General features: G+C 44.0%; 1 protein-coding gene across 1 annotated transcript in view; it reads right to left on the bottom strand.

Moving 5' to 3' along the window:
* Window positions 1–1,615: 1,615 nt before the first annotated feature.
* Gns (glucosamine (N-acetyl)-6-sulfatase) overlaps window positions 1,616–23,939 on the bottom strand; it is a 48,557-nt gene continuing 26,233 nt past the window's right edge. Inside the window, exons 10-14 of the mRNA XM_004650058.3 lie at window positions 18,981–19,082; window positions 10,582–10,689; window positions 9,697–9,807; window positions 7,720–7,880; window positions 1,616–4,079 (exon numbers count right to left, since the gene is read on the bottom strand). Coding sequence (XP_004650115.1) covers window positions 4,001–4,079; window positions 7,720–7,880; window positions 9,697–9,807; window positions 10,582–10,689; window positions 18,981–19,082 — 561 coding nt within the window. The 3' untranslated portion in view covers window positions 1,616–4,000. The remainder of the gene's footprint in view (window positions 4,080–7,719; window positions 7,881–9,696; window positions 9,808–10,581; window positions 10,690–18,980; window positions 19,083–23,939) is intronic.

A 23,939-nucleotide genomic window follows, 5' to 3' on the forward strand; every position in this document is an offset into this window, starting at 1 on the left:
CCCCGAGGTAGGGTCTAACTGTGGCCCAGGCTGACCTGGAATTCACTATGTAGTCTCAGGGTGGCCTCGAACTCGTAACGATCCTACTACCTCTGCCTCCCGAGTGCTGGGATTTAAGGTGTGCACCACCACACCTGGCTCCCTTTGTCTTTTTAAGACAAGGTTCTACTATATAGTCCAGGATAGCTTCCCCCTTTTTGTTTTTCCATGTAGAGTCTCACTCCAGACCCAGATGACCCAAAACTCACTTTGTAGTCCCAGGCTGGCCTCAAAGTTGGCAATCTTCCTACCTGACTTCTGAGATTCAAGGCAGCTCATCTAATCTCATCCTAGCTATTGTTCTTGGACAGCCTCTTTGGATAGGACAGAGGAAGTATCTAGATAGGTGACCCCTGCTACTAACCAGCTGAGCAACACTGAGGAAGACAGTCTACCATGGGCCCCAAGCATGGCTGCATTCTTGTTGGTATCACTGTGTTTGTAGTGAGCAACTTCGAGGGATGAAGTTTTTTTTTTTTTCCTTCTGGAGCAAAGAGCAGGCTTGCTATAAAATAGAAGTTCAAGTTCAGTATTCTCCCTTCAGTACAACTTATCACATGGGGTTGGAGGGATTTCTCAGCAGTTTAGGCACTTGCCTGCAAAGCCTAAGGACTTGGGTTCAATTCCCTGGCACCCACATACAGCTAGATGCACAAGTGCATCTGGAGTTCATTTGCAGTGGCAAGAGGACCTACTATGCCCATTTCCCCTCTCTCTCCTTGCAAATAAAAACACCATGTGAGAGAGAGCAAGTGAGCGAGTGAGCACATGTGCGCCAGCCAACCAGGGCCTCTAGCCACTGCAAACAAACTGCAGATACACGTGCCAACTTGTGCATACATGGGTACTGGGGAATTGAACCCAAGTACTTAGACTTTGCAGGCAAGCACCTTAACCACTAAAGCCATCTTGCCAAAAACAAAAACAAAGCCAGGTGTGGTGGTGCACGCCTTTAATCCCAGCAGTCAGGAGGCAAAGTTAGAGGACTGCCATGAGTTGAGGCCATCCTGAGACTACATAGGGAATTCCAGGTCAGCCTGAAGTAGAGTGAAACCCTACCTTGAAAAGACAAGAAACAACAACAACAACAACAAAAAAGCTGGCCAAGGGCTGGAGAGATGGTTTAGTGGTGAAGGCACTTGCCTGTGAAGCCTAAGGACCCATGTTTGACTCTCCACATCCCACATAAGCCAGACACACAAAGGTGAGGCAAGCACAAGGTCTTATATGCCCAGTAGGTAGCACATTTGGAGTTCGATTGCAATGGCTGAGCACCTGGTACACCAATTAATTCTCCCTCTCAACAACAACAACAAAAAAAGCTAAGGTAGGGGCCATATGTGTAAGTTCTTCCTAGTCAGGTAGAAACTAAGGAACTTGATGAGGAAATGGGAAATTTTCAATACTGGGTGAGTGAGTGACTTAAACATTAAACAGTAGTCCAATGATGTATCTCATCTCAGTGGGACAACACTTACCTGATATATGTGAGCCTTGGGCTTGACTCCCTGCAGCATCTTGATAAAACAGTACCTGTCAGAGTTGCTATTTGAGGACTATAAAAAGGACACATTCCTACTAGTACAGAGATAAATTTTAATTCATTGAAAAGTGCAGCAGTGAACAGGGGTCCTGTGAAGGGCACTTCTAAGAGAATGGCTGAGATAGAGCCAGGGCAGAATTAACTTTGAGGAACAACTGATGACAATGAAGGAATTTACAAAATCCACTGGGAATGAAGTGGTAGCGAAATTAAGGAGCTCAAAATGTACCTATCTAAGTCCCATCAGTGGGTTAGGGAAATTCCTTCTGCTCTTTTGGAAGGATCACAGATCTAACCCTACCTCTCCACCCCATTTCAGTAAACAAAGCACACATCCTCAGACACACTTTCTCCTTGCTATCCTTACTAGTTTGAACAAAACCTCCTAGTACTCCCAACTCAAAATGTGTCTACAGCAGCACCCTTTGTTCAATCCAAAGACGCTCAAGAGGCATTCCCTACTTTTGAAATGGTATGTGAAAGAACTTTAAAATAGGAAACCGTGTAACCTTTTTTATTCCAATGGTTTTATGGTCCTCTATTTGTGAAGGTCACCAGCAAACACTGATGTGAACTCCTTCAAAGGGAGAAGACTCTAAGTCAGAACAATTAAGAAAGAGCAAGGCAAGCTTCTCGTAGTGCAGCGCATTCTGTTGTTTGCTAGGCTAATGAGGTCTCTACTCAGATGTTAACTGGGAAAGGTGCCACAACTAGGCGGTAGGGAGAGGACATCACCATTTTCTACCACCCAACCATGCCAGCCGAATGTAATAGCAGTAAGATGGACACTGCTGGCAGCTGACTGTCATTTCTGACAGCATCTACTTCCAGAAACCAGCATCGTAAAACTGAATAATATGACATCTCAGTCCAAGACCTGGGTGAGAGTTGGTTTCTTTTTATTTGGGAATAGCTATGGTCAACTTTCACTAATTTCAAGTTAATTAATTATATTAATTGAAATGGAAAATAAAACCAGTATCCATATTCAACTTTGTAATTTGCTTGAACTTAAAAAAAAAAACAACTCTGAAGGAATTGCTTCCTCATTCACAGCAGAGGTGTCCATTTCATTGACTCTTGGTCTCTAGACCTCACCAGTTGCTGGGGTCACATGAGGTAAAGGAATAAACCCAGTGGCTAGTAACCCAACATGGCTCTCAGGAATTCTGAAAGAAAACTGACTTATGGCCATGTCTTACCAAGTGCTTAAAGCTTGACAGAAGGCCTTAAGTAAAGCTAAAAATCACTGCCTGAGTTGAACAGGTTAAAATCATGGCTCATCCTTCTCCCCTGTCATCCCCATGACCAGTTAAGAGTTTTTGTGAAAATGTTAGAAAGTTACTTGGACTTCACGCCAAGGAATGTAACTGTAGAAAAGTTCTAAACAGTGAGGAATAGAGAGCTGGTTCTGACAGGGGAATATTGACTGGACCCCTAGTTATTCAAGACTCCAGACACAGAATGAATCTATGCAAAGGGGAGAAGAAAGTGGAATAAAGTAGTTGGTACTTCACACCAACCGTTAAGACATTGATAATCTGAAAACAAATGAGAATGACAGCCAATGACTTCATTCGTGGCACCTGCACCCAGGCTTCCTGCAGGACAGGCACTTCACTCTATATGCAGCTTTCAACCAGCCACAAGAGCGCTCTCCTCCGAAGGCTCTCGGAGGCACTGTTCGCACTGGCGGCAGTCTTTCCTTCTCACGGCGCTATGACGTCTCTCAGGAACGGACAGCTCAGCGGGGCTGGTGTTGCCGGGCTTTCTACATGGTGGACAGCCAATGGGAAACAGACGGCCATTCCCTTCAGCAGCTGCTGGGGATTAGCCTTTACCACAGCTTTCTGTTCTTGTCCAGAATTCCACAAACATGAACAGAGCTTGGGTGACGTGTCTGCCATACTGTGATTTTATGAACAGTGTTCCTTACCTAAAACAATGGCACTGATTCTTAAGTCAGGTGACTCAGCTCTGGTGGTTATTCTTCAAGCCATGTGATGTTAGTATTTTTGATAGTGAGGGGTTTTCTGAAATGTTATGCAGGGCTTTGATTCTGGGCCTTGCTATACACTAAAAGGTTTTCTTTGCCCTAAAGTATTGCCATTTACCTGAATGGGTTTACAAATTCTGACTTGGACCACGTGGGGAATAATCACGCACTGTGGCCCAATGATGAAGGGAAAGGTGAGGACAAAGACCTCAGGAGTGTCCATTTGTCATCTGAGGGAAGAGACCAGGGTCAGATCCATAGACATGTTGCACAAGAAGTCAGCTGACTGAGTTGCTTTCAAACAGGACTTAAACTGGCAGTCCAGAGCTCTTCTAGGTGTGGTCTCAAAGATGAGCTATAGACACCGACTACAATCACTTCATCAGAAAGAGGCGTGCAGGATCCCACTGCAGACACAGTCGCTACAGAGGATGTCTTGAGTACCTTCGCGTCCTGACAATGCCATGGTTACTGAACATGAGGCGTGGGTCAAACCTGTACCTGCAAGATGAGAAAAGGAAGTTACAAAAACTCCAGCTAGTGACAGAGTACTTCAGACTATTCTCCAGCAGAAAGCTGGCAGGAAGGAGCATAAAAGAAACCACAAGGGATCCTAGTGGGAAACAGCATGGGGACTCAGTAGTTATAAGCTCAGCATCGTGTACCATACATGCTGAGAGGCCAACTAATCTCTCTGATAATCTCTGTGGCCACCAATAAAATAAAAGGCTGTCATGGAAGACATTTGACACAAAACCCTACTAATTCCTTAAGGGGAAAGGCAGAGTGAATGCAGAATGGTAACTTAGCTGGGACCTGGTAGATGTACAGAACATACTGCTATTTTAGGTGTACAGGCTAAAAACAAAACTACAATTTACACCTGCCACCTATAAACTCTTAGTATTATTTATAACAATGTATTATTATACATCTTAGTATTATTTATAACAATTTTTTTAATAAAAAGCTAGATATTTTAGTGGTTGCTAGTTGCAACCCATACAGTCTCTGTCCTAGTCATTTAACTTTATTGAGTCCAAACTAGCCACAGACAATATTAATGTGGGTGGCTATGTTCCAACAGTTAGGCCTACATGCTCTACTAAGCTGACCCCACTTCAGAGAATTTTATAGGGCCAAATAACATGTGGTCGTGAAGAATAATCAGGGCTGATACGTATATACAGCAAAATCAGAGGGCATGTCCTGGGAGCTAGACCACACTGGATCTATTCTTTGGAGTCTTGGACAAGCTGCTTGGGCTCTGAGAGCTGCATGTAGTGTCTACAACTGGATCTTGATGCTCAGTACAAACAACGCAGCTCCTGCAGCTGTCCTGAATTGGACAGATGTGGGCACGGCAGTAGAGTGGTTAGAACCCAAGAGGTCCAAGTGCCTTCACCCTCCATTCAAGGGATTAGAACTTAGCTTCAAATTTCCAAAGCCAGTCAAAGAATACATGCTTAAAAGCATTACCTGCTATCAACATATAACTCAATTCGGTTTGGTAAGACTGTGAGCTAAGGAGCTATTGGATACTCCAAAATCAGCACTTGTCAGCTGAAACTCTGTGGGGTTTGTTTTTGTTTCTTTTCTTTTCTTTTTTTTTGAGTCAGGGTCTGGCTCTAGCCCAGACTGACCTGGAATTGATTCTGTAGTCTCAGGGTGGCCTTGAACTCAGTGATCCTTCTACCTCTGCTTCTTGAGCACTGGGATTAAAGGTGTGCACCACCATGCCTGGCTTAGTCTGTGCTTTTGAGAGTGAACAGAGCTGGGCGCTAGAAGTGCTTGACCAATCTTACTACAGTAAATCAAGAAAGTTATTTAGTTTAAGTAATAGAATTATAGATGTTTTTTGCTGTTTTTCTTTTTTCCCCAAGGTTGGGTTTCATTCTACCCTAGCTTGTCTTGGAACTTACTTTGTAGGTGAGGGTGGCCTTGAACTCAGTAACCCTCCTACCTTAGCCTCCCGAGTACTGGGATTAAAGACGTGCTACAACACCTAACTTAATTTTTTTTCTTGAGGTAGGGTCTCACTCTAGCCCAGGCTGACCTGGAATTCACTATGTAGTCTCAGGCTGGTTTTAAAATCACAGGCATCCTCTACCTCTGTTTCCCAAACTTCTGGAATTAAAGATGTGTGCCACCAAGCCTGATTTTTTTTTTTAATTTTTTTTTGAGGTAGGGTCTCACTCTAGCCCACGCTGACCTGGAATTCACTATGTAGTCTCAGGCTGGTTTTAAAATCACAGGCATCCTCTACCTCTGTTTCCCAAACTTCTGGAATTAAAGATGTGTGCCACCAAGCCTGATTTTTTTTTTTTAATTTTTTTTTGAGGTAGGGTCTCATGCTAGCCCAGGCTGACCTAGAATTCACTATATACTCTCAGGCTGGCCTCAAACTCATAGCAATCCTCCTATCTCTGCCTCCTGAGTGCTGGGATTAAAGGCGTGTGCCACCACACCTGGCAGAGAAAGAGAATGTGCACACATGTGTTAGGACCTCTGGCCAACTTCAGATGGATGTACCACTTTGTGCATCTGGCTTTATGTGGATACTGGAGAATCAAATTCAAGTCATAAGGCATTGCAGATAAAGTGCCTTAATCACTGAGTCATCTCTCCAGGCCCCTATTATTTATTTTTTAACATTAGTTTTGTCTTTGCAATGCTAGGGATTGAACCCAGAGACCCCTGCACGCTACAGATGAGGGTTCCGAACGCACTGAACGATGTTAGCACTGTGTTAGTGACCAGTTTTATTTACCTTTAAATTAGTTTTACTTATTTTCCAGGAAAGAGAGACAGAAAGAAAATGAGAATGGGCATGCCATTGCCTCTAGTTGCTGTAAACAAACTCCACATGTATGCAGCACTTTGTATCTTGGTTTGTGATATGGGTACTGGGGAACTGCTAGGGCCAGCAGGCTTCACAAGCAAGTGTCTTGACTAAGCCATTTCCCCCGCCCTAGTTTTAGTGAACTGGACTCTGTGTCTCTGGCCAAATAAGCACTATTTATAAATAGACATCACAGTTAACAATCTGTAATCTAGTTTTTCTGCTCACTCACATTCATCTCCATTTTGGAGTGAAGACAAAATTTAATGTGAAGATGGCTAAACAAGTTACTATCAACTAAAACCTTCACTTTCCTCTCTCCCTACATTCAGTGCAAGAACTGTGTCATTATAGTGACAGGCTGACTTTATCTTCATAATCTTCAAGCATAAAGTAATGCCATGCCTCTCATCATAGCAATTTGAATCCATGGAACACTAATAGCCAGTGTCCTGCTGATGAGGTACTGTATTAACAAGTCCCCCTTCCTCAAAGAAAAAAGTCCACATACACAAAAAGTCCCACTTAGGAGGCGAGAAACCCTTTTACACTCCACATGCTACAGTGGGTTTACATTTCAGCACCTGAGCTTATATTTATTACCATAGATTTTAATACAGAAAAATGCTGGCAAATCTGTGTGTAGCATGCATGGCGTGGTGTGTCCGATGTTTGTGCCTCATGCGGCATATGTGTGGGGGCCACAGGAGAGAATCACATGCCCTCCAATACTGCTCATTCATGGAGTTCCTTGAGACAGTCTCACACTGAACCTGGAGCTCATAATTTTGGTCAGAAAGGTTCTCCCACCTCTGCTACCACAGGACCGGGGCTACAGGTATGCATGGCCATACCTAACTGTTTATGTGGGTGTGGGGAATCAAGCTCAGGTGGTATGAAGCCCTCATTCTTGCATGGCAATCTCTCTCACAAGCAGAGTCAGCCATCTCCCTAGCCTTGCAATCTGTGTTTCTAAAAATGAAGCAATATAAGAACAGGGCAGTATAGGTCAGTGGTGACTGTATAACCAAGTGGTTCCCTGACAAGAGTTAGAGACTCTCCAGGCAGGGGAAGCCACTACAGCATCCACTGGCACCACACAGACAGCCTGCTTCAGGCAGCTTATCTTCCCAGCACAACAGGCTGACACAGCAAGAACACAGCAGTCTCTTGCCAAAGCCAAAGAATAAACACAGCTCAGCTCAAAGCCAAAGGAAGCCCCAGGCTCCCTTTCTCTTCCAGAACAGCATGACCATTGGAGACATCTTGGCAAAGAAACTGAAGACAAAGGAAACTTACCCGGGGTCAAAAACCCCTGGGGTGCGACAGGTTGGCCCAGAACAGGACTGCAGCATCATTAGCCGATAGTTCATCTTTCCTAACAGCTCTGGGTCTATACTTTTAGCGATGTTAGTGATCTGCTCTGGGTCTGCAGTCAGATTATAGACTTCTACAAACACCTAGAGGCAAAGGGAGGAGGGAAGAAGGAGAGGTGGGGGGAAAACAAGGTTATTAATATCAAGGAAATAGTCCTAATGCTTTTTCTTTGGGGGGGGGGGTTCCAAGTAGGGTTTCACTCTAATCCAGGCTGACCTGGAATTCACTATGTAGTGTCAGGGTGGCCTTGAATTCAAGGCAATCCTACCTCTGCCTCCCAAAATGCTGGGATTAAAGGGATGTGCCACCACGCCTGGCTTGCAAATTATTTTAAAGGGGATGGGAGAAGTCGATGAAAAGACTAAGCCTGTTCTAAGGACCCCTCAGTGAGCCAACTGAAACAGTGGTGCACCTGTGCTATTCTGGCCCTACAGCCCAATGATGGAAAAGAACCACCTGCACACTCATGTCTTCAAGACAAGGCAGGAGACGAAACAACCACTCTGTAACTAGCGCAGACAACAGAAGGCAGGGAGGGCCCTCCATAGCAAAGTCTCAGTAACAGCACAGTAACAAAGCTACTCAAGGGAGGTTAGCATTTGGAGACTTAAGAGAAATTATGTATGTTAGCTGTGTGTGTTGCATGTATGCGTGTGCCAGAGAATCTTGCCATTGCCAACAAACGCCAGATGCATGGTCCAGAGCTTTAATGTAGTTGCTGGGGAACTGAACCTGGTCCAGAAGGCTTATTTTCGCCTCATAGTTGAAAGATTCCAATAAGAGAATAAATATGAAGGGTGCTTTAACTTCTACAATACAAATGTTTTTTTCCTATTTTTTTTTCTTTTTCTGATTTTATTCAAGGTAGATTTTCATTCTAGCCCAGGCTGACTTGAAATTCACTATGTAGTCTCAGGGTGGCCTGGAACTCATGGTGATCCTCCCACCTCTGCCTCCCGAGTGCTGGGATTAATAGCATGTGCCACCACACTCAGCTTATGTTTTCTTCTATTTTAAAAGTGGGTTGGAATGGCTTACCTGAGTTGGAGGAGGATACAGTATTATTTCTAACATTAGACATGTCCAATGTCAATATTCCTTCTCTAAACAACATGCTTTTTTCCAAATTGAAGTCAAATGATAGGTCAAGAGTCCAGGAGGTAAATGCTGCCTCTAATGGCTTTAACTGATCATCCTCAGACTATCAAATAGTTCTCAACCAGATAAACACCATGGGGGAAGGAAGAAGAGGTGCTCAGCTGAGGAAAGCACTCTTGCTGGCCCAATGTGCTTCTGAGCTGCGAACAGAATGGTGACCTCTCCAGACGGTTGGATGAGGGTGGCCACGTGGAGCAGGTGAGCACATGCTGACAACAGAGAGAGCTCAATGGACGGACGGCAGGACAGTCACAGGATCAAATGTTCCATACCATTGGTACGGCCCAAGGCCCACTTTCTTGCATGGCTGGTTCTCCCTGGCCTTTGCCCGACTGTACTGAACGGCACCGGACTGGACTGCAGTGCAAGGAATGGCTCCTGCTCAGCTTGCTAGGAAATTCTTCCAATTCCTCTTATCTCCACAGATGTGATTCAGTTTTACCCCCATCACCAGAGCAGGCCACATGCTATCATGCGCCATTCTGAAAAAGGGAACTGTGTGTCTGCTTTGGGTTGGTGAGTGGAGAAAACTGCTATTCCATTCAGTTAGAGAAGTGAGGCCTGTACTTAGGAAACTCGTGTTTCATTGACTACAGGATAACCAAGTGTAAATGCATGAAGGACGCTCATGCTCCCTGGGTAGAACCCTTGGAACTGTACTTTTGTCTCCAAGCCCAGTCAACAAAGCAGTGGAACCAGACACGGGGTGCAGAAAGAGGTACAGACAGATGCCACTCTTACCTCTTGGTCATCGAACTCGCAGTACTGTAAATTCCACAATGCTGACATCGTCCTCACACAAGCATAGGTATTGTTATAAGCATCTTCACAAACACAGTCTGGGAAACATTGCTGTAAGAATATTTTAAAAGTTAAACTGAAGGCTTCTTCAATGGCAGCAAAAACTTATAGGGCAGCCAAGTTGGCTAAGACCAGTTGTGAATTTGCAGAGATAAAGAAGTAAAAGAAGTATTCAAATGAGTCACTTTGAGGACTATCTGGAACCATCATCCTGAAGGACAAGGGGAAAACGCACAAAGAAGTTTGTGAAATCCCTTGCAAGTGAACACATCACTATGTAACCAAGCTGACTTCATGTCTTCCACAGACTGTGCTGGTCCACAAGTTGTTGGATCCTTTACATGAAACATGTTGGCAACTGTCTTTCTATTCTCCAAAGCCAGGTCAGCATGGCTGTTAGCAACTTCAACATCTGCCTGGCTGCCAACAATGCAAGGTACACATGATGGGAACCCTATCTCTCTCTCATTGGAAGTCCCCATAAGAGCCGAGTGCGGTGGCACACGCCTTTAATCCCAGCATTTGGGAGGCAGAGGTAGGGGGATAGTCATGAGTTCAAGTCTAGTGAGTTCCAGGTCAACCGGGGCTTCAGCGAGATCCTAACTCAAAAAACACACAGACAAACAAAAAAGTCCCTAGTAAAAAATGGCACACTATTAGGAAGTATAGAAAAACTGAAATAGAACTGGCCAAATAATAATGTGGGCAGATACATATGCTTCTCACACAAATGGCAAGAGTTCAAAGCACAGTTCAGGTGACTAAGGAGTAGCACCCGACTACCATGTGAGAAAACAGCTTAAGCCAATACAAACTGCTACTCACAGACACTCCAGGACTCAGGGAAGGACAGGTCGGGTCAGTGACATTACGGCCTTCTCCTTGATATTCCACCAGAACATCCGATCTCCAGGTGAAATTACTGGCACCTTTCTAGGAAAAAAAAACAACAGCAAAGGTGGTTTCTTTGTGGTATGCACAGGGAAGATCTAGACTGCCATCATTTTACTTCACTGCCAAAGGGGAGTTGGGAGTCAAAACCAGTGGATTCATTCAAGAATAAAAGGAATGGCTTAGAAGGATGCATATGAAAGCTACTGAGTATCACATATGGTATTTATAGCATTTTAAAGTAGTAGTCAAATGCTTTGAACATTTAATAGTTCCATGCCCGGCATGGAAACTAATAAAGCAGCTAAACAATAATCAGAGTTGGAGGAAAAACTGCTCAAAGTCAAGCTTACAGTGAAAATGCAACTCAGGCACTGTGTGACGTGTTCTAACCTTAGACTCAGAAGACTCCTAACCTAACAGGATAGGAAAGCAAGTCAAGAGGGCTGGAGTGCTGAGGAGTGACTGGTTGAGCCACTTGCGATGAAGGTATAGTACATATCCCCTTGTTTACTTTGCACTGTGCACTGGTGGTGTGTAGGGGAAGAGGAGGCAGAATTTAAATCCAACAATTTAAGAGGCGTACACAAATGGTAAAGCAAGGAAGGATCTAGAAGAACAAGTTCTGAATCAAAAGCAGATGAGTACAGGCCAGAAGCAGAGCACCTGATGGCATGGCTCCAAGCACACAGCTTTCAGATCAGGAAGCACAAGGTTGGGCGGAGGCCAGAGGTCACACCAGGAGGCTGAATAGCAGAGAAGCTGGGTGCAGAGGACATACCTGTCATCCCAGCCATGTGGGAGGCTGAGACCAATCTGGGCAAGACCCCATCTCTAAAGAACACAAGAATGTCAGGTGATGGGAAAAATGGGAAGTTTCTGAGCAAGACTGCACTTTTCCCTCCAAAACAGAGCTGGGCTGGGTGTGGTGGCACACACTAATCCCAGCACTTGGAAGGCAGGGGTAGGAGGATTACTGTGAGTTCAAGGCTACCCTGAGGCTACATAGTGAATTCCAGGTCAGCCTGGGCTAGAGTGAGACCCTGCGTTGAAAAATAAAAAAGACAACATACATCTGGAGGGATGGCTTAGTGGTTAAAAGGTGCTAGTTTGCAAAGCCTGATGGCCTGGTCTTGACTCTCCAGTACCCCCACAAAGCCAGATGCACAAAGTGGCGGTTAAAGTTGCCTGCTCAGAAGTCAGCCCCCGGAGCAAAATCTAGAATGGACCAGAGAGATAACAATAAGGAGACCTTAAAGTGGTTTTCCCTGTTCCTGCAAAAGGCCAGGTGGCCGAGTGCAGGAAAGGACAGGAACACTCTCAGCCCTACTCTCGTCCCAGTGTGGGGATCAAGCCCAGGGACGCACGTGCTGGGCAGGTGCTCTACCACTGAACTACATGGCCAGCTCCCTACAAGAGGTCTGCTGAGCCAAAATATTAAATAAATATTAAAACAAATTTATTTGGGGCTAGAGAGATGGCTCGGCACTTAAAGGCACTTGCTTGCAAAGCCTGATGAGCTGGGTGCTATTCCCCAGTACCCACAAAAAGCACAAAGTGGTGCATGTTCTGCAGTTCCTTTGCAGCAGCACTAAGCCCTGGAGTGTCCATTATCATGCGCTCTCTGCTTACAAACAACAACAATTTTTTTTTAAATTATGTTTGTATGTGTAGGTACACCAGGATCTTTTTCTACTGCAAATTAACATCAGATGCTTGCACCACTTTTTGCATTTGATTCATGTGGACAGCTTAGAAACTGAATCTCGGCCAGCAAGTCTTGCAAGTGCCCTTAACTGCTGAGTCATCTTCCTAGTCCTCAAAAATCTTTAATAAAATTTTAATTTAACCTATTTGTAAGGGAAGGGAAAGAGAGAGAGAGAGAGAGAGAGAGAGAGAGAGAGAGAGAGAGAGAAAGAGGCAGACAGAAAGAGAATGGGCATGCCAGGGCCTTCAGCTACTGCAAACTCCAGACACATGCGCCCCCTTGTACATCTGGCTTACATGGTTCCTGGGGAGTTGAACCTGGTCCTTTGGCTTTACAGGCAAGTGCCTTAACCATTAAGCCATGTTTCCAGCCCTCAAAATCTCTATTTTAATAAGCTTATCAGGTTACTTCCACGCATAGCAAAATGTGAGAAACATCTTCTGAAGCAGTGGTTAAAGCCCAAAGTGGAGAACTTACGACAAATGCAAAATCTTAGCTTCTAATGCAGGTGAAGAGGAACTAGGTTTTGAGCAACCCCACAAGTGTCTCTGGAGAATGCTGGTGTAAGATCCACTCCTCTAAAAAAACACTTCAGCTGCATAAGCATGCGTGTGTGTGTATGGGGGAGGTGCGTGAGAGCTAGTGTGCCAAGGATAAGAAAGGGGAGTTGGAAACAGGAATATTTTCTTACTCTCACAGACAACAAAACCTAAACAATCTTGTACACCTCCAGGTCTCAGAAATTAAGAGTCACTGCAGACTTCAGAAGTGCCATGCTTCCTTACTCTGGCTGCTAATCCCAACCCAGGCAAGCTGAAAGCCTGGGGAAGGTATATGCTACACTTCAGTGCACCTCCAAGTCCCACACTTGAGCGTCAAGTGGCCAGAGGAAAGACTCCATCCATGGTTCCCAAAGTTTGCTACATTATTAAAAATCAACAGGGGAGCTTGAAAAGCCTCCAGGGCCAGGTTATATCCCACGCCCCTCACATCAGAATCTCTGGGTTAGAACCAAGCATTGGCTTTGGGTTTCCAAGGTGACTGACTTGACCATGTTTGAAACTTCTGTCACGGAGAGGCCCTTGAAATTTTCTGTGGTTCTCATGGAGGCAGCTGGGGTGAGGTCAGAGAACTGTGCCCTGTACCACCCAGAGACAATCCACAAAAAGGCCAAAGTGACTCCAGGAAAGAAGGGCAAGATGTTTGCCTCTGCCGTCTTTGTACAGACAAGAACTAAACCCCTATCAATTTTGCAGAATTTTCCAAGAAGGGCTCTTGTAGATGAAGATGATGTCTGGAAAAAGAGAACTCTAGACTTGATGAAATGGCAAAGACAGATGAAGGAAACTATGGGTGGGAAGTGAAGGCTATGCTTCATGGTGCAAAAGGAAGGTCAAGAGAGGCGAGGGTAAACAAAGTGGTGTCTTCTCTGAAGCGCCTTAGAACAGGGGAGTGCCATGGTGGACATCTTCTTTCTGAGCTCTCTCTTACCCTCTCTCACTCTTACCGGAGTTAATGACAAAATTTGATTCTGATCTTTTTAAATATTAATTTATGTGTGTGTGAGAGAATGGATGCTCCACGGCCTTCAGCCACCACAAACTCCAGACACATGTGCCACCTTGTGTATCTGGCTTACATGGGTCCTGGGGAAGTCAAACCTGGGTCTTTTGGTTTTGCAGGCAAGGACCTTAACTGCTAAGCTATCCCTCCAAACCTTGATCATGATCTTATTGTAGTCCAGGGATATCAAACCCCCTTTTAAAACTATATTGACAACTTCTGTAAGTAGAGACAATAAACCATGATAATTACCTCCTATTATCCTTATTTTTCCCCTCCCAAATCTACCCTCTATTGGGTGTCAACCTTTTTTTTTTAATTTATTTATTATTTTATTTTATTTCATTTTTGGTTTTTTTGAGGTAGGGTCTCACTTTGGCCCAGGCTGACCTGGAATGCACTAAGAAGTCTCAGGCGGGTGTCAACCTTTTGACAGTGCATTACAACATTGTCACCTACAAGGCTTATATTTTTGAGCAATGTGCAATGGAGTTACACAAAATAAGTATCTTCAATTTTGGGTCAAAATCATAGCTGTCCTTGGTTGCATGTGGCTGTTGGTAGTCTCTCAAAGGGTCAGGTGTTACATGAAGTGGGCATGGGTGTCTGGTGTGCCTTGACACTGTTTCAAAGTTACATATTTCCTTAAATCAGTTTTAAAATGAGCATTGTCATGTTTTTACTCTGTGCACTGTGCTGCTGGTGTGAGGAGGCATTTTACGATGGTTCTGGCAATTTGTTTTCAACTTGTAAGGTGGTGTTAGCTGTCTGGTTATTAGCTAGAGATCAACTCTGGATACCCCTTGCCTAGCATGGATGCTATGGCGGAAGACACCTCTGGGAGCTGTAGCTTGGGGTGTATACTGTGAGGCTGGACCTGGGGACACTATGTGGGCATCCACCTAGCTTCAGGTTTCTTGTTTTTAAACAATTTATTTATTTATTTATTTGAGCGCGACAGCCACAGAGAGAAAGACAGATAGAGGGAGAGAGAGAGAATGGGCGCGCCAGGGCTTCCAGCCTCTGCAAACGAACTCCAGATGCGTGCGCCCCCTTGTGCATCTGGCTAACGTGGGACCTGGGGAACCGAGCCTCAAACCAGGGTCCTTAGGCTTCACAGGCAAGCGCTTAACCGCTAAGGCATCTCTCCAGCCCTCTTGTTTTTATATACAATGACATAACCTTCCACAGACACTCTCCGTTGTGGAAGTGGAAGAGTAAGCTGGCATGAGAACTGTTTAGACTTTTTTGTTTTTTTTGGTTTTTCAAGGTAGGGTCTCACTCTGGTCCAGGCTGACCTGGAATTAACTCTGTAGTCTCAGAATGGCCTCGAACTCATGGCGATCCTCCTACCTCTGCCTCCCGAGTGCTGGGATTAAAGGCGTGCGCCACCAAGCCCGGCTTGTTTAGACGTTTTTAAGTGTAGTATAACAGACCGTTTTAAAACAAACTGTTGAACTCCTCATTGTCAGAGAACTACGTAAATGAAAATTCAAGAACCTCTCAGGCCCTCCACTTGTGGCAAGAACTCACACTGAGCCATCCTTCCAGACTCCTCTTGAAAGTCTAGAATGTGAAATGTTTTTAAAGTTAAATGAGCAGTATTAGATGTAAAAACAAAAAACTGCAATAACAACAAAACCTACCAAAACCAAAAAAGCCAACCAAACAAAACTAACTTTCTGGGAAAGGTCAGAAAATGTCTATTTAGGCTCCATGACTAAGTGATGTGTTACATCTACTCAGCTCAGCAGCTACAGGCTGATGGATGAGTGGGGCTATGCTGATAAAACTTTTCCCTCCAGGGCTGGAGGGATGGCTTAGTGGTTAAGGCATTTGCCTGCAAAGCCAAAGGACCCACGTTGGATTCCCTAGGACCCATGTTAGCCAGATGCACAAGGGGGTGCACACGTCTGGAATTCATTTGCAGTGGCTAGGGCTCTGGTGTGCTTATACTCTCTCTCTCTTTCTCAAAAGACAACATAAAGGGGGCTGAAGAGATGGCTCAGTGGTTAAAGGTGCTTCCTTGCAAAGTCTGATTGATGACCCAGGTTTGATTCCCCATGCAACATGTAAAACCAGATGCACAAAGGGGCGTATGCTTTTGGAATTTGTTTGCAATGGCAAAATGCCTTGGTATGCCCATTTTCTCTCTCTTCCCCCCTTGCAAATAAATAAAAATAAAATAAACTTTATTAAAAAATGACAATGTAAGGGCTGGGGAGATGACTAAGTGGTCAGATCTGATTGCTTACAAATCTCTCTCCTCTTTCTCTCTCACACAGGAACCCACTGACCCCAGGGTCTGGGTCTGCCTAGGTCTCCCCCTAACCAGAGGTGTTAGAGACTGAACTCAAGGCCTTGTGATGATTGCTAAGTGCTTTGCTACTGAGCTGCACTCCCAGAAAGCTGAATGCCACATGATCTCTCTCAAATCCCAGCTACAAATTTTTAGACTTGTGTGTAAATTGGAGTAAAAGTCAGGAGCAGAGACCAGCAAGGGTCTAACAGGAGGGAGGAGAGGGGCAGACTTAAGGGGAGGGTATTGTATGTATGTAAGTAGATGAATAGATTATTGGGGGTGCAATGGCCTAAGTGAGGTCAGGGGAAGGGACTGAGTAAAGGAAAGGTGGGGGGAGGGTTAATCACAACTTAGAATGTTGTGGGCTAGAAAAATGGCTAAGTTGCTTGCCTGCAAAGCCAAGGGACCCATGTTTAATTCCCCAGTACCCACATAAAGTCAGTTGCATTAGGTGGTGCATGCATATAGAATTCAGTTGCAGTGGCTAGAGGCCTTGTCGCATCCATTCTCTTTCTCTCCATCTGCTCCCCCCCTCAAATAAATAAATATAAAAAAAAAACAAAAAAATTAAGATGTTATGAATAAGCCATATGGAAATCATCTTTGATAATGGTGTACCCAGAAGCCATAAATTGTTACTAGAAAAATTTCAGAGTCAGAGATAGGATATTGTCTAGTGAGTTGTTGGCCAGAGAGTCCCTGATGGCCCCAAAATACTATAGGCCATTGCCAAATTTCTTGATTTCCCACCAGAACTAGATGGTAAGGCCCTATCTCTCAAGACTCCACATGCTTGGGCTGCAGGCCATTGAGAAATCAATCTGGAACTGAGCTGAAACCCCCATCCCTGTGAACCCACTAACAGAAAGCTGGAAAAAGCTATGCGGCATGAAGACCTGTGGGAGAGAGAAGTCACCAATAATGGTAAACAGCAGAGGACTTTGCAAGCCTTAAGACTGGCCAGCCAGGCCAAATGGGCCAACTGGTGCAACAGTGACATGTCTGTTATGGGGAAAACCAACTGTTCTTTAACATGGGAGAGAATACATGCCTGGTACTGAAAACCTACTCAAAAGCTTATGGCAGGGGTGGTCATGAGCCCTGCAGTAGTAGTATCTGGCTAAATGCAAATATTATTCCACCAAACTGGCCTGCAAACTCTTTTCTTAATGTTAATACCCATATATTACTGCTACTCTCGCTTTTTTTTTTTTAGGTTTCACTATAGCCCAGGCTGACCTAGAATTTGCTAAGTAGTCTCAGGGTGGCCTCGAACTCATGGCAATCCTCCCTCTGCTTCCCAGAGTGCTGGGATTAAAGGCGTGTGTCACCATGCCCAGTGAAGCTTCTCTTTTTTAGATGGCAGTGACTACTGGGATGACTCAAAAGTCACTATAGTACTGAGAAGAAGTGACAGAGGAGTGCTCAGCATTGAGGTATCTCTCACACCTTCCAAGGCTCAGGGTCCACTGTGGAAGAGGTGGTAGAAAGAATGTAAGAGCCCAGGGAAGGGTAGGACTCCTTACAATGCAATCTACCAGACACAAAATGGCCTGGTTGTCCATGACCTCTATAAGACCCTCATAACAGGAAGAAAAGATGATGACATCAAAATAAAAGAGACTAACTAAAGGGGTGGGGATATGATGGAGGGTGGATTTGTGAGGGGGAAATGAGGGTGGGGAGGGAATTCTCATTGTTTATTGTCTATAATTATGGAAGCTGTCAATAAAACAAGTTAAAAAACAGAGTGGCTGGTTCTAGTAACTTATGTGTCATGTACTATATGAATCATATTGCCTACTAACAAACTTTAACGCTCAGTTGAATGAGTTGCCTGTAATTTTGTAAGCCAGAGAGAGGGCTATCATACACGACTGACCCTTCTGAGCTTCTCTATATCTTAACTACTTGTGGGTACTTGTAATGGGTGAGATGCTGGTGTGAACGGAACTTCTAGTCACAGTATGTGGCAGGCATCTTTCCAAGCCAGCGACTTCAGACCTGCATCATGTAGTGCTGGCTTTATGTCCTATGGCTGGGTTTTCACATTGAACCCATTGTCTAGCAGGCATTTAGGCTTTCAGTTTCTATCAGCACTGCAGGTAAATTTTTTAGACACATCTCTGTGTAGTGCCAGGCATAGATTACACTCCAGCATTTTTGCAATGGACATGTTCCTAAAGTACTTCCTCACATGGGATTGCTAGATATGTGTATTCTGTTCTGAAGCAATATGCCTTGTTAAACTAGCCTCCTGAGTTACACAGCATGCACATCTAAGAATAGTGTATGAACAGTTTCCAATCTCGTGGACTTCTGCCAACACTGGCCCTTTTCAATCTTTGCCAGCTCACAGGTGATAAAGGCCTCCTTTGAATAGGCATGTCTTTGATACATACTGAAGTACTCCTTTTGCAATGACTTGGGCCATTTCTAATTCTCGTATGAGTCTCTGGTCCATTTTTGTACTGGGATATTAACCTCTGCTTTCTAAGAACTTCCCTTCTGCACATATGTTGTAAATGTTTTCTAAATGTGTCACCTGCCTTCACTTTGATGCATGAGAAGAGGATACAGAAGCTTAAGGTTGGGTTTGCTCCAATCATGTCTTTTCCTTTATAAACTCCTTCTCTCCACAGATCAGAGAAAAACTTGTCTCTACCCTTCAGATTCAGTAACTTTAAGATCTTTTTGCTTAGTTTTTATATACCTGGAATCTATTTCAGAGTTTTAGCTCAGGACTGGCTTAAGACTTACCAAAATGGGTAACAGGGACATCCCATCCATCTGTGTCTTATTCACGTTATAGCCAGCAATGTCCAAGATAGTAGGGCCCAAGTCAATATTGGCAACAAGCATCTAAGAAAACGAGAAATAAACAATATAGAACACAACTGGTCCTGTTTTTCTTACCCATCAATTCTAAAGTTATTTTCCCCACCCATCCAAGACAAACAGCACTGTTGCCTTTTGTACAGTCCATTCTCCTTTCACCTTATAGTTTCACACATTCAGATTCAATAATTTGAAGAGACAAATCATAAGGCTTACAAGGCCTGAGCTCAATTCCCCAGTACTCATGAAAAGCCAGATGCACAACATGGCACATGTGTCTGTAGTTCATTTGCAAAGACATGAGGCCCCGCCACACCCACTCATTTTTTTTTCTGCTCATTAGTAAATAAAAATAAATGTTTTTTAAAAGGCTTATAAGGCCTTACATATGCGTATGTGAAATTATATATTTATTCTAATTATTTTTATTGTCCAAACATTTGAAAAACCTCTTGGAATTTCCTTATTTATTAATCACGAACACAATCTTGGGCTAGTGGTGTATATGCAGTGTTTTCCAACTTGACTGTTCACTCTAGCTCACTAAATTTGACTTCACTCAAGTCTCAAAGGCTGAATGCTTGCTATCAATGAAGATGGTGAGCCCATTTTACAGTTTTCAAAATGGCAACACCACTAAAAAATTTTTTTAGGCAGGGTCTTGCTACATATGTAGCCCAAGCTGGCCTCTAACTTGTGACCCTCTTGCCTCTGACTCCTGAATGAAAGGTCACAGCTGTGTGCTTCTGTGCTTAACCTTCCACAGGCTTTGAAAGCTGTAGGAACTTACTCCAATATGTCAGCAAGTTTCCTTAAAGAAGGCAAAACAGTTGTTTTAAAGCACTCTCAAAATTAGAAACAATGTCTTTCATTCTTACCTTGCCTTACTTTTTTTGGTTTATGAGACAGTTTTCCTTCTGTGTATGATACCTTTCTAGGACCTCACCCTGCATAGTTCAATGTGAATATAATGGGAACCACATTTGCAATTAAAAAAATTTTTTTTTAACTGCAGTTATTCATTTGGGAGAGAGAGAGAGAACAAATGGGCTGCCAGGGCCTTCAGCCACCACAAACAAACTCCAGATGCATGTGCTCCCTTGTGCATCTGGCTTACATGGGTACTGAGGAATTGAACATGGGTCCTTAGGCCTCACAGGCAAACACCTCAACTTCTAAGCTACCTCTCCAGCCCCAGCTATTTAAATTTTTGTAGTAACCATATTCATGGCTGAGGAGATGGCTCAGCTGGTAAGTGCCTGCTTTGTAAGCATAAGGATTTGAGATTGATCCCCAGCATCCATGGAAAATGCTGGGGGTAGGCCTATAATCCTAGTACTGGGCAGACAGAGGTAGGAGGACCCTGGCACTTGCTGGACAACCAATGCAGCCTAACTGGTGAGCTCCACATTAACAAGGGACCCTCTCTCTAAAATAAAAACAAAACCAAACAACAACAACAAAAAAAAACAGGTGGACAACGTTCCTGAGGATGAGACCCGAGGCTGTCCTCTGCCAACCACATGCACACACACCTGCACATGGTGCACACTCAGACAATGCATGCATTATTAAAAACACACTCAAACAGAAGGAGACAGGTAAAATACACTGATTATTATTATTAAAACATTATTATTAATACTTTTTCAAAAATTTATTTGAGCTGGGTGTGGTGGCACACGCCTTCAATCCCAGCACTCCGGAGGCCGAGGCTACCCTGAGACTACATAGTGAATTCCAGGTCAGCCTGGACTAGAGTGAGACCCTACCTCAAACCACCCCCCCCCAAAAAATTTTTTTTATTTGACAGAGAGACAGAATGGGCGTGACAGGGCCTCCAGCCATTACAAACAAACTCCAGATGCAGGTGCCACCTTGTGCATCTGGCTTATGTGGGTCCTGGGGAACTGAACTGAGGTCCTTTGGCTTTGAGGGAAGTGTGTTAACTACTAAGCCCTCTCTCCAGCCCAACACTGAACATTATCTAACACAAAATACAGAAGTATTACTATTTCAAATGATAAGAAACATAAAGCAGTTAATGTTTTTAAATCAGTTTTTTGAAACATGGCATTTTACAATGACCCATCTTAAAAAAAATTTTTATTAGCATTTTCCATGACAATGACCCATTTTTAATTTGGGTCATCCACATCTGGCTAGTGAAGACCTAAGATGCGCCTAAGTGTAGGCCTAAAAGCCATTGCTCTCAGGTGTGAAAAGCCTTCAACTGTAAAAGCAATGCAGAGACACAAAGGGAAGTGCAAGTTTACTGAGTACCCTCTCCATGTCAGGTATTTAACCTCTATGTTTGCTTAATCCTTACTCCATCCTGAGATGCAGTACTTCCCCCATTTTATAGATGAAGAAATCAAATACAAGAAGTCATCAGAACAAAGTTTACAGCTTATAACTAGAGACGGTCTTTTGCTGAAAAGAAATCTTTGAAACTTCGGAGAGCATTTATTATAGAAAGCCCCCCTCTAAAAAAAAAAGTCAACTAACCTAGTCATTTTAATTTAAAACCAAAGTAGAAGTACAGATGTGAGCAACAAGAAAACACCCTCAGGGCACTGTTCATCAGAGGTAGAGTTTCCCCAGGCCCAGATGGCTCTCTGAGGGTCAAGAATATATACCCCAGCTCAGAATCAATCAATGTTTCTGCAGCTCTCACAAATTACCATTTTGTGGAGATGATGCAGGAAGAGGTAATCCATATGTCACTGAAAAACACCCCCAAGCTGTCTCTAGGGATCACACAAGCCCCACTGTGACAGATCATTTTCTTCCTCACATGTTCCTCAGGCTTCCTGGGCAGCTTGTATAAAGTCATCAAGTTTGAATCAGATCACCACAGGAGAGGAGAGAATTCAAAAAAACTGATCTGAGAGTCCATAAGTGATCAGAATAGAGCCCATTACATAGGTACTACAAATTTGTCCAAGGCAGTTGTGTAAGGAAAAGGGTAAATATCAAAATATTAAAAACTCAGAGATAGGTGGGCATGGTGGTGCACAAGGCAGAGGTAGGAGAATCGCAGTCGAGGCCACCCTGAGACTACACAGCGAATTCCAGGTCAGTCTGGGCTAGAGGGAGATGCTACCTCGAAAAACAAACAAACAACAAAAAACCTCAGAGATAAAATGGTGATTGCCAGTCTTATCAAAACACACTTTAAGGGCTGGAGAGATGGCTTAGCGGTTAAGCACTTGCCTGTGCAGCCTAAGGACCCCGGTTCAAGGCTCGACTCCCCAGGACCCATGTTAGCCAGATGCACAAGGGGGTGCAAGCATCTGGAGTTCGTTTGCAGTGGCTGGAAGCCCTGGCGCGCCCATTCTCTCTGTCTACCTGCCTATTTCTGTATCTCTCTCTCTCTCTCAAATAAATAAATAAAAATAATTAAAAACAAACAAACAAACAAAAAAACCAAAACACACTTTAAGAGCTGGGTGTAGTGGCGCATGCCTTTAGGGAGGAGGAGGTAGGAGGACTGCTATGAGTTCGAGGCCACCCTGAGATTACATAGTTAATTCCAGGTCAGCTTGGGCTACAGTGAGAACTTACCCCCCAAAACAAAAACAAAAACAAAAACAAAAACAACAAACAAAACAAAACAAAAAAATCCAAAACACTTTAAAAGAGCCAGCAGCTGATGATGGAAGAACTTTCTTTCTAATGGTGTCTTGCTCAACAGCAAGTCCTACAAATTCCAGCATAAAATCAAGTCACTAAGATTCAGCATAAGTACTACAAACACATGTGACCTTAGAGTGCTTTTCCCTCCTATATACCTACAACAATTATCATATTTTTCTAAATATGACAAGAGTTTAGCCTAAGAAGAAGGCACAAAATCTATATATCAGGAGACTGAGACTATGTGACACAGATTATGAATAATTAATTCAACAGAGACATATGTGAACAGAGCAGATTCTATGGACCACCATGACAATGACTCTTGAAAGATTAGAGTTCCACATTCCTAGAATAGCACTGCTGTTATGATAGTCTTTCATTGTAAACTTAGATTTGCTTACAGATGGAAGCAGAAAAAGCTTTCACACGACCAAAGATAAATTATTCCATACATATTCTCAGTTTGGGCATGTTCTTGGGATTTGAGTGCATATATTCTGATCAAGTAAAAGCCCCGGAGGCACGAATGCAAAGGATGTCCTGGCCCTGCTTATTTTTAGCTGTGGAAGAACTGTGATGCTGAGAATGATTGAAAACAAGACAACAGGCTCTCAGAACACATCAGATTTTCAGACACTTAAGCTCTGATGCTAAATAATTCACCAAAGCTATACAGCTTTCTAAGAGCACACCAGGTAAGTACCCAGGACGTAGTTTAAGGCATAGGAAGTGGAGGAGAGCCAAGAGCTCCCATGTCTTGGGCTGCTCCTGGTGCTTGTGCCCTTAACTGCAGCTTCCCCATCAAGGAAGAAGACAGGTGCCACCCAGTGACACTTGAGGGAGGAGTGCAGGTGAAGCATCTTGTCATTTGGAGGCGAAGCCAATGATCCCTTCCTGGCTTACCTCTTCCTTTCTAGGAACCTTTGTGAAGAACTACCACCACCAAATCTAGGACCAGATTAACATCCAGCTGGAGGAGAATGCCATACCAGCCAACCTTTGGCTTCTACACACACCACCAGCTCCTGCTCCCAAGCAGCGACACCCGGCTTAGTCCATGGGCCAGCCAAATGCATGCTGCTCTTTGGTTTCCAGGCTGTGTGGGTGGCTCAGTCCAGCACACCCAATGTGTGTAGCTTGTGCCACTCACAGAACAACGTGCCCCAAGACAACTGCTGCCAATACACAAAGACAGTGCTCGGAGGCATTTCACACATCCATCAGCATAGCAGTCTGACA

This window comes from Jaculus jaculus, chromosome 6 (assembly GCF_020740685.1).
Source record: "Jaculus jaculus isolate mJacJac1 chromosome 6, mJacJac1.mat.Y.cur, whole genome shotgun sequence".
Taxonomy (NCBI): domain Eukaryota; kingdom Metazoa; phylum Chordata; class Mammalia; order Rodentia; family Dipodidae; genus Jaculus; species Jaculus jaculus.